The following is a 10,092-nucleotide window of genomic DNA, read 5'->3' on the forward strand; positions in this document are numbered from 1 at the left end:
ACGTTGGGTGGAATTGGCACGGGACCAAATGCAATTCTATCCCACCAAATCTCATCTAATACAACAGGCCTAACGCCCCCCGGAGATTTGCGAAATCCGTGGATTTCCAAAATCCATACCTTCATAAATGTATGAATTTGGGGCAATTTCAAGCCTTCCAAAAAACCAAAGATTTGGCAAATCCTCAAAATGAGAGACTTGTAAGAGCGAAAAAGCAATTCCTTTGTAATAAATGCTCCCCAAATTCATAGATTTGTAGTGTGATTCTCAAACAGTGAACTTAGAAGTATTGTCAAATCCATATACATCATAAATCCATGAACTTGACCAGTTTATGGATTTACCAAATTTATATTCTCACTTTCTTGAACCCAAACATGGCCTTATAGAAAAGTGAAAGAGAGAACAGAGGAGGCTCCCGAAGGAAAGGCAAGAGGTTGATGATGATAGCTCATCAAACCCACTACAAAACCCCTACTACAAAAGGAAGCCCCTCCCCCAAAACTCATTTGATTCTGGTCAAGCCTGGAGAAAGCTTTTAGATAGGCTGCCAATATACCTGCTCTCTCTTTGGCCTTAAAAGTCACATGACACGATTCCGATTTGTTGCATAAGGTTCTATCTCTATTATTACACTCCTAACAAATCAACCAGACTCCATCCAACAAAGTCAAGCACCAAAAGATCCTCTTCCTCTTTCCCCAACATCCCTATTCCACATCTGAAACATGGCCTCAATCGTCTATGGCACCACCCACGCCATTCCACATTGAGCACATAATCTCACCCAAATTACCCTCTCAAAATCACAGTGCCTGAATAAATAATCAGCTTCTTTCGGCACCCTGAATGCATAGTGCACACGTTTAATGTTGTCATTTTCCTTATTATTAAATTTTCAATCACAAGAACCTTATCTTTCCAACAAGCCAACGGAAAGCAATCACTCTTGGCGGGGCGGAAAACTTCCAGATTTGGGTCACCTTATGCTCATTGTGAACCAATCAGTTGCAATTGGATGTATGTACCACAGAATTGGCAATCAAAATTGAAAATGTACCTTGCATTCTTCTTCATACTAAAAGGGTTATGGATAGCAACTTACACAGAGCAACAAAGATGAGGGGAAAAAAAAATTACAAGACAGAAATGGAGACTGCAATTGCTGTCAGATGTCTCAAAACCTAGATCACCGAAGAAATCGAGGTCGATCACTCTCTTGAGACCAGTTGCAAACATTGCTTGAGGCCTGGAGATTCGATCATTAGTTCTTTTCATAAACTTCAACAGTTCTCCTTAAGGTGCCAATCCTGCTCCAAAATCCCACACCCTCTCCACCACTAATATTATTCCACTATCACCATTGTCCAAGGTATTTTGTATCGGTAAGGGTGGCCATAACGGTCACCACCATTACTAATATATCAGTAGTAATGGCGATACGGGGTGTGTAATGACCTTTACAACCCCTGTAACTGTTCAAAAAAATTTGCCCAAAAGATTTTGAAAAAAAAAATTTCTAGAAAATCTAGAATAATGTAGCAAATATTCTAAATTTGTATTCATTTTTTTAACATGTTTATGGCAGCGTAATGGCCATTATGGCCCTTGTAACGGCCGATACAGTCCCAAAAAATCAACAACCCCGATTCACCCCCATAATGCATAACGGTCACAACCGTTACCTATAAATATCGGCCTTTATGGCTGTATCGTAACAGATACTGAACACACATCTACATATTCTATGTTCCTACGAAAGCAATCTCTAAATACATTTTTCAAAAGATTAATTAATTGAAAAAACACTGCATAAATTCATAAATAATAACGCTTTACATTGACACTTCATGCTCCAACTTCCATTAATCTGAAGACTGCCACTTTCCCACTTTTCAAAGACTATGACCGCTTACCAAGACACCAAAAACTGATTTGAGCAAGAGCACTCCCACTTCACACTCTACAATCGATAGCACTCATGGGAATCTAGATCACATATCTCATCCCACTCAAACTTAGCAGGACAAAATTCCTCTATGTACAAACTTGGTTCTACTGTTTGTATTGTATGACATTTGAATGATACAAACTTATTTTAGTACAATTCAGAAAAGTGCATAGTCTTGGCCCCTAAACAAATGATATGAGCTGTAGTCTTGAGATTTAAGGTGATTTCAGTCAGAAAAGTTGTCCTTAGAAGTATATAATAGAAACATGCATTCCCATTAGCGTTGAGGGAGGATTTCTTAACAGCATTGGATGAGTTCTATTATGGAAGACTTGTTTAGAAGTAGACACTTTTAACAAAAGACAGTGTCCATAGGCACGCTTTGGCTGCGAGGAATCAAGCCAAATGCATAAGCATTTATTTTGTTATCACAGTTACTCATCTACACCGAAATAAATTCACAATGTCTTCCATGCACATGGAGGTTTCTAGAGTTCTTGAGTAGGTTCGTGTTGCTAGAGTTGTGCAAGATAATCCAGATAAGTACTAGAGAATTCCTGACCATTGGAGAGATGCCACATGGCTTCATCCTAACCATTGATGTACAGCAGCTAAAGCATTCCTAGGCCTATATAAGGAGGGCTCCTCATTGGGACGAAAACTCGGAAAATTGTAAGCATTTGAGCTATTGAGTACTACAAGTCTACTTCAGTCACTCTCTCTTGAAAGCTCTCTTACCCTCCAAGTTAGTTAGGCTACCACTAGGGGTGGTGGACCTGGTGGTTGGCTTACTCGTCCACAAAGGGTTCTGACTATGGACTACAGGTACCGCAAGGTCTAAGCTGAAAGCATTAAAGCCCATGGTACAGAGATCAACTATATAGGTAATCCTGGCCCACACCACAAGATATGACATACATTCAATTTAAATGGGTGTTAGGGAACAAATAAAATAATTTGGCATAAGGCCTCATTCCTTGTTATGTTTTTACTCTGAGACCTTGTTCGGATCCACTAGTCGCAAACAGACAGTAGTGCAAATGACCTAGTATTCAAAAAAAAAGGAAGTGACCTTCAAATGTTGTTATATTTCTTTCAATTACAACCTGAAAGCAACGTAATAGCAATTTGGAGCTCAGACCCACAATGTGAATGCTAAGAAAATTACAAATCGGCTACTTATACTCTAGTAGACTAATAATTGGAATTTAATTCAATTGTGCATCCAAATGCATTGTGAACTAATCAAAACCATCAGTACACTAGTGGACCAATAATTGGAATTTAATTCAATTGCACATCCAAATGCATTGTAAACTAATCAAAACCATGGGAATACAAGACCATTTTCCGTGCGACAAAACCTTACTTCTATCTGTACTGAAAAGAAGGAGAAGAGGAAGCATCAGCCAAGAGAAATTCAGAAAGCCTTTTCTTTTGCTTGCTTGATTTAAATCTTGCTATTTGTAACATCACGGATCTAACACTACAAAGCTAAAAGATACAAAACAATAAAGAAAATGAAAATCAACCCATAGTATACTTAAGCGTGTCCCCTGCACCCTGAAAAAACCAATATGAGAGTGCAAAATCAGCAATGAAAATGCTAACAAGCGAGATCACCACCGCTGTGGTTGTTGACTCACCAACACCCTTCGCACCCCCGAGAGTCGTAACCCCCCACGCACAACTCACAATCGCAATAATCCCACCAAACACCTGCGACTTGATCATTGCACTGATTATATCCCATGGCCTCAATGCCCTCCGTGCTGAATCCAATATGATGTTGATGCTCACCCCATAAACCCCGTCTGCCAAGATCGCACTCGAAGCCATCCCAATGCAGAAACACATCAGCGTCAGGATAGGCAGTGCAATGCAGCACGCGATAACCCTGGGTGTGACCAGGTAATCTACAGGGTCTGTGCCGAGCACCCGCAGTGTGTCAGTCTGCTCTGAAACCTGCATTGTACCTAATTCCGCAGCGAATGCGCTGCCTATGCGACCAGCAACTATGATTGATGTCACGACGGGGCTCAGCTCACGCGAAAATGCCAACGCCAGAACACCACCAACAGCTTGATTTAACCCTAGCCTTGTGAATTCTCTAACGAATTGGATCGTAAAGGCCATGCCAACAAAGGCTGCAGTTAGAAGGCAGACACCAGTTGATTTTGGGCCCACGCGTTGGAGCTGTTGGAGAGTGTTCTTTTGGTGGATTTTTCCCTTCAAAGTGCGAATAATTACCTGGCCTGCCAGGATGAGAACGGAGAGGCCCCTCCAGAGGTATCTGGGGGGAGTCCATTTGGAGAAAAGTGGCTGGATGGTTTCTGGTTCAACAGCGATGTTTGGGGATGAGTCTGGCATGTGGACGGTTGGATGTCCATCATCGGTGTTTGGAGATGCGAACGATCGGAACCGTCTGAGGGGAGTGGGGAACTTACAGGTGAGATGTAGACCGTCGGATGCAAAAGCTGCTGCGAGGGGATGAGATGGGAGGGATTTCCTTCTGCTACTTTGGGCTACTGGTTTGATTGGGAGTTTTCTGCAAGAGGTGATTAGGGCGTCAGATGGAGAAGACGGACGGAAGAATAGATGGATAGAGAGAAAGAGAGAGACCTGTTGAAGGTAGAGTATGGGCGAAGAAGAAATACAGTCTCCATTGTATTCGTTTTAGGGTCAACTGCGGCTCATCTTCTTCTTGAGAAGCCTAACTTACCCAGGTGCTTCGAAGGGTTTAACCTGCGCCAGCCATGGAAAGATTGCATCGGATAATAAAATTGCCCAAAGAGCGTTTGGTAGCTTGCAATTGGGTGTATTTGGAATCGATTGTAATTGGAATCCTCAAGAACAGGGCTTTGTGGAATCCTCTCCAAAACCCATGAATCATGTGGGGGATGAATCGGAATCCTCTCCAACGGCTACATTTTTCTAACCATTGGAGGGGTTTCCCTTAATTAAAAAGGGTATTCTCACCCCTTTCACAGAAACATCTCCCTCGCCCCCTTGCAAATCGGAATCCACAGCTCTCCTACCTGGTTGCTCTGAATTCTCACTCCTTGCGCAGCTCCCCGTCGCCGGTAATCTCAGATTCGCCGGACTCCTCCTCCCTGCAACAGCATCTCTCTCTTTCGCCAGAATCCACGCAGCATATCGACCAGTGCAGCCCCTCCTCGCCACCACAGTAAACCCCTGTGAAGCGAGAGGCCGGTTTATGTTTTGGGGATATGCATGATACTCGGGCAGCGTACGACGCTTGATACGCAGTCACGCAAAACGATAAGCCCGTAACGCCTTAAGCCCACTTAAACCAACTAAAACGTGGAACCCACTTTCGCAAGTGTACGAGCAGAAAATCAGCACAGTTGAACAATCCTAGCCTGTGATTTGTGGACTGAATTTTGTCATTATATATTTTTTCACTGTGAACCGCCAAATATAAGTAGGCCATAAATTTTAAACATAATCAGTAATTCCTTTTTTTTATGACGTGTTTATACGAAAGACATGATTTTAAAAGTTTAATTGGACTTATGCATATGACACGAATGCAACTACTAAGTGCTACCATCTAAATCTGCCAGTGGCAATAGTTATTAGGCTGTTAACATCCGGGCTACGGTGAGCTTAACCAGCTTTTTCTATTCCAAGCCCAAACCCAGCTTATACCTGTCACAGAAATAGTGCAGCCCAAGCCCAGCCTAGAATTCTTGTGCAAGGTCCAACTTAAGCCCGAGCACAAGTCTGATATTTAGATTAGGGAGAGAGAGATTACCAATTAGATTTCTCCACCCATTTTCGCTTCTTTTTATTTTTAAACTTCTTCTCCTACAATAGTCGACCGCACATTGCTGCTGCAATAGTAGCTAGGGTGTGTTGGGATAGTGGCATGGCTTATCTAAGTTGGTCAGATGGAGTAGGGAGAGAGAATTAAAAGGAAGAGAGAGAGAAGGGTGTAGTGAAGAGAGAAAAATAGTTGGAGAATGCAAATGAATTTTTTTTAGAGGGAGGAACCTTTATTTTTCCATTCCGGTGAGAAATGAATATTTGAAGAATGCAAATGAGAATTTCCTCTTTTTAAAAGTTTGAAATTTTTTAGAAATCCTAACACATCACATATAGAGAAACAAGCTCAGTAGTTAACAAGCCTTCGGGCATATAGTCAAAGCCTGGCCTAATTCATAAATGGGCTTCATTTTGAGCCTGAAACTGACCCTTAAGCCTGATACTCCAGCCCAAGGCCAGCCCAAAACAGGCTAATGACCAGAAGCTCGACGGGCCAACCTGGCCCACTGACAGTCCTAATAGTTATCTTTTATCATTTTCATTTTCATCAGTAAAAATTAGACTATCAAAATTGTCCACGTGGCATACTAATGTGGTATGCATTTGCGAACTGATAAACCGTGATTCGCTGTGTATCGTTTGTGAAAGAAAAAAATTGGCCCGATGATCCCAACTATTTATTAGGTGTTCGGCAAAAGGACCAATGAAATGGAAATGGCAATTTATCTAGAGAAAATCAGGCCGTTAGGATCCTCAGATCAGTGTGATTTTAGATCTGATCTGTTCACAGTAGCTCGGATGATTTAGGTGGTCCGGATTACTAAGCATGGTTGATTAGGTGTCAGGTACTGTGGCAAATTTCTTCTTCTTTACTGTGGCGATTTTTTCTTTATATTGCAAAGGTGCAACAAAACGGAAATCATACGCCACTTACACACTACTTCGGCATTTTACAGCAAATTTCCATTGGGGTGTTTGTTTTTACAATTAATGTAAATAAAGGTAAATAATTAATAATTATTTTTTAAACGTGTTTGTTTAAGAGGAAAATACCTCTGTATTTATGCCTAGAAAACAGTGCCATGAAGCATGAATTCCAACACGGTTTTGGAACTCGTAAAATTCATGGGTCCCACGGTGTGGTATATGTGATCTACACCGTCCATCAATTTTACCATCTCATTATAAGGTATGAGTACAAAAATGAGGCAGGTTGGAAGTTCAAATAGACCACACCACAGGAAACAAGGGAGTTGATGACATCCACCATTCAAAAGTAAAACCTTTGTATGGCCACAGGAATGTGTAGCTATCATCCAATCTGTACATAAGATCATGTGTAGCTATCATCCAATCTGTACATAAGATCACACTAACATATATAAAGGATATGCACAACATCAACTTGATCCACAACTTCTATGTCCCTTAAGAAGTTTTCAACATTAAGTATTCAATTCCCACCATTTCCTATGGTATGGTCCACTTGAGCTTTAGAACTGTTTCATTTCTGGAGCTCATGCCCTAGAATGAGTTGGCGGAACAAATGTACCTTATGAATAAAATACAAGCATCATGGCGTGCTCCACAATTTTCACGGATTCACTAATTTGGAAAGGGAAAGGTTGAGACTGATGTCCAAGGTAATTAATCATCATCTATTTATTAGTAATTACGTATGTAAATGAAATAAAACCCTCTCATAGCGTTTTACAGTGAGAGCTATGCTACAAGTGCTGGCACATAAATTAAGTGGTTTTTAGATGGTTGTCCGTTGTTCTCTATGATAGTGTATCCTACCTATCCCGTTCAACCCTTGCATTAGGTAGAGACAATTATAATCCAAGGACTCAAAAATCAGGCCTATAAATTTATTAGGTTGGGTACATGATAGAAAACAATAGACAACCATCCATAGACCTCTAAACTAATGTGGCCAACCATCCGCCCCAATTTTGGAGCGTCTAAATTTGATGGTGATGTGTGTTGGGATTTGTTATGTGGAATCATACAGAGATGGATCTAAGATAGCAATCTAAGAGCACTAAGCAAACATAAGAGAACACAAAGATTTAACGTGGAAAACTCTTTTGGGAAAAAACCATGTCATAAAGCAATATAAACCCACTATGAAAGCATGAATTGCAAAGAGAGAAGAGTTACCTGATTCGAACAACCTCGAATCTCATCCTTACTACACTATTTGAAAACCCTAAAACCATTTTAAAAACTCTTGGAATACATTTAGAAAGCCTTATAATACCTTAGAATGACCCTAGGACTCTTATTTATAGTTGAAAAACTTCCACTTACGCACATCTCTGGAAACCACCTCAGATTTACACAATTCGCCTACGATCCGTGCACAATCTACGTAACCCTTGACTAGTCGAGCAAGAGCATCGATTGGTTGAGCTTATCATTCGACTAGTCGAAGATCTCAAAAATTACAAATACATTGTTGCTGAACTTTGAGTCGAACTTTCCCAGGACTAGTCGAACTTTTTCATATTTAGGGGCGACTCAAAAGGGTAGGCAGATGAGGCAATTGCCTAAGGCCCCCTAATTATGAAGGCCTTATATTATAGTAAAATTAAAATTTCTTAATTATGAAGGTCTTATATTATAGCAAAATTAAAATTAAGAAGAAGAAAAAAAAAGCCTAAAATTTTTGAAATAAAATTTATTGAAAGGCCTACAAAATAGGAACATTTAAAAATTAGTTTACAAATTTGAAATTGAAAATAAAAAACAAATCCTAGAAACTAGCACTATCAATAATAATAATAGTCTAACTCTATCATCTATTTTTAAAGTAATAGCATCATTCCCAATAAATTCTTCTCTTAAAACCTAGGACCACAACTACCTACTTTATTGCTAATTAAGTTCTCAAAAAATTAAATTCTAACGTCATTTTTCTAAATTAAATTCTAACTTTATTTTTCTAACGGTTTAGATTTATTTTCGGAATTAAAAGTTTTAAAAAAAAAGTTGTAAAAACAGAAATTAATACTCCAATTGAAATACTTAATCTAATAAAAGAACTAAATTGTTTTCCAAATTGTTTTATTACATATAGAATACTACTTACCATACCTGCTACAGTTGCATTTGTAGAAAAAAGTATTTCAAAACTAAAAATTATAAAAATTTATTTACGAACAATTATGTCTCAAGATAAATTAAATGATTTAGCAATTTTATCTATCAAAACTGATTTATTGGGTAAACTTGAATACAAAAGTTTAATTAGTAACACCCTGATTGTAAGACCCCATCTATTCCGTACGACTTTCTATGTTTATGTACAAGATAATTTATACCCTTAACTAAACCTAGACTGGCCGTTCATAGTACATACACGACTGACCAGGACCCCAAGACCTCGAAACCTATCTCATATCGACCGTCCCATCGCCGTGATCATGGAGGTACCACCCATGCGTCTGTACGATACTCCGTTAATGAGATACGCCGTGAAGAATAATAAGTGTATCATGTGCGCATGGCACCATGTATTTCATTCCACACATGTGTACAACACATGTCATGCACATATGTACATGCCACACATGGGTGAGAGAATCTCTACCCATGTTTGTGATGTCACATACCCATACCTCTTCTTTCTCATGTGCATGAAAAGTCAACCTTTCTCCATGTCATACACTACGCATGACATCACCACACCATGCCATCCCATGCTCCTTTAATCTACCATTAATTACAAAGCATGAATTAAGTACCATAATTCTAGCCTAAACTAATATTAATCACATTAGCTTAACTTAACCAAAATTTTATCCATTTCTTTATAAATACCCCTCCATCCCTTAGCATTTCACCATTTTCCATGAGAGAGAGAGAGAGGAGTGATCTTGGTGGGCCATCAACTCTACCAATCCCATCCCTTCCATCCATCTCTACCCTCCATCTAATTCATCAAGGTGAGTACACCCACCCTACTCATTCTTATTTTGTCTTTGTTGTGTTTTTGTATGGTGGAAATGATGTTGATGATAATGATGTGATCAATGGTGTGGATAAGTAGGAGAGTACATATAAAAAGATGATAAAAAAAATGGTGATGATATGATGATAATGGTATGTTTAATGGTGTGGATTCATGAAAAAATACATATGAAAAGAATAATAATAGAAAAAATATATATATTTTTTTAGTGAGACCCATTGTGGGCCCCACTAGAATTTTGTAGGCCATCCAAATCATCCAAAGTGTGGCCCATTGTGTTGGCCAAACACACACACGCCCATGCACACACGTGCACATAACACAAAACAAAAAAAAAATGAAAAAAAGAATACACTGCAGCGTCCTTTGGACACTG

General features: G+C 39.4%; 1 protein-coding gene across 1 annotated transcript; it reads right to left on the reverse strand.

Annotated features, from left to right (window-relative positions):
- Nucleotides 1-3,370: 3,370 nt before the first annotated feature.
- On the reverse strand, nucleotides 3,371-5,181 carry LOC131241291 (protein TRIGALACTOSYLDIACYLGLYCEROL 1, chloroplastic). The gene is made up of 3 exons (XM_058240077.1): nucleotides 4,990-5,181; nucleotides 4,574-4,696; nucleotides 3,371-4,499 (listed from the first exon to the last, which is right to left on the reverse strand). The coding sequence occupies exons 2-3, from the start codon at nucleotides 4,615-4,617 to the stop codon at nucleotides 3,479-3,481; spliced, it is 1,065 nt and encodes a 354-aa protein (XP_058096060.1). The 5' UTR covers nucleotides 4,618-4,696; nucleotides 4,990-5,181; the 3' UTR covers nucleotides 3,371-3,478.
- Nucleotides 5,182-10,092: the final 4,911 nt, after the last annotated feature.

This window comes from Magnolia sinica, chromosome 3 (assembly GCF_029962835.1).
Source record: "Magnolia sinica isolate HGM2019 chromosome 3, MsV1, whole genome shotgun sequence".
In the NCBI taxonomy this organism is placed as follows: Eukaryota; Viridiplantae; Streptophyta; class Magnoliopsida; order Magnoliales; family Magnoliaceae; genus Magnolia; species Magnolia sinica.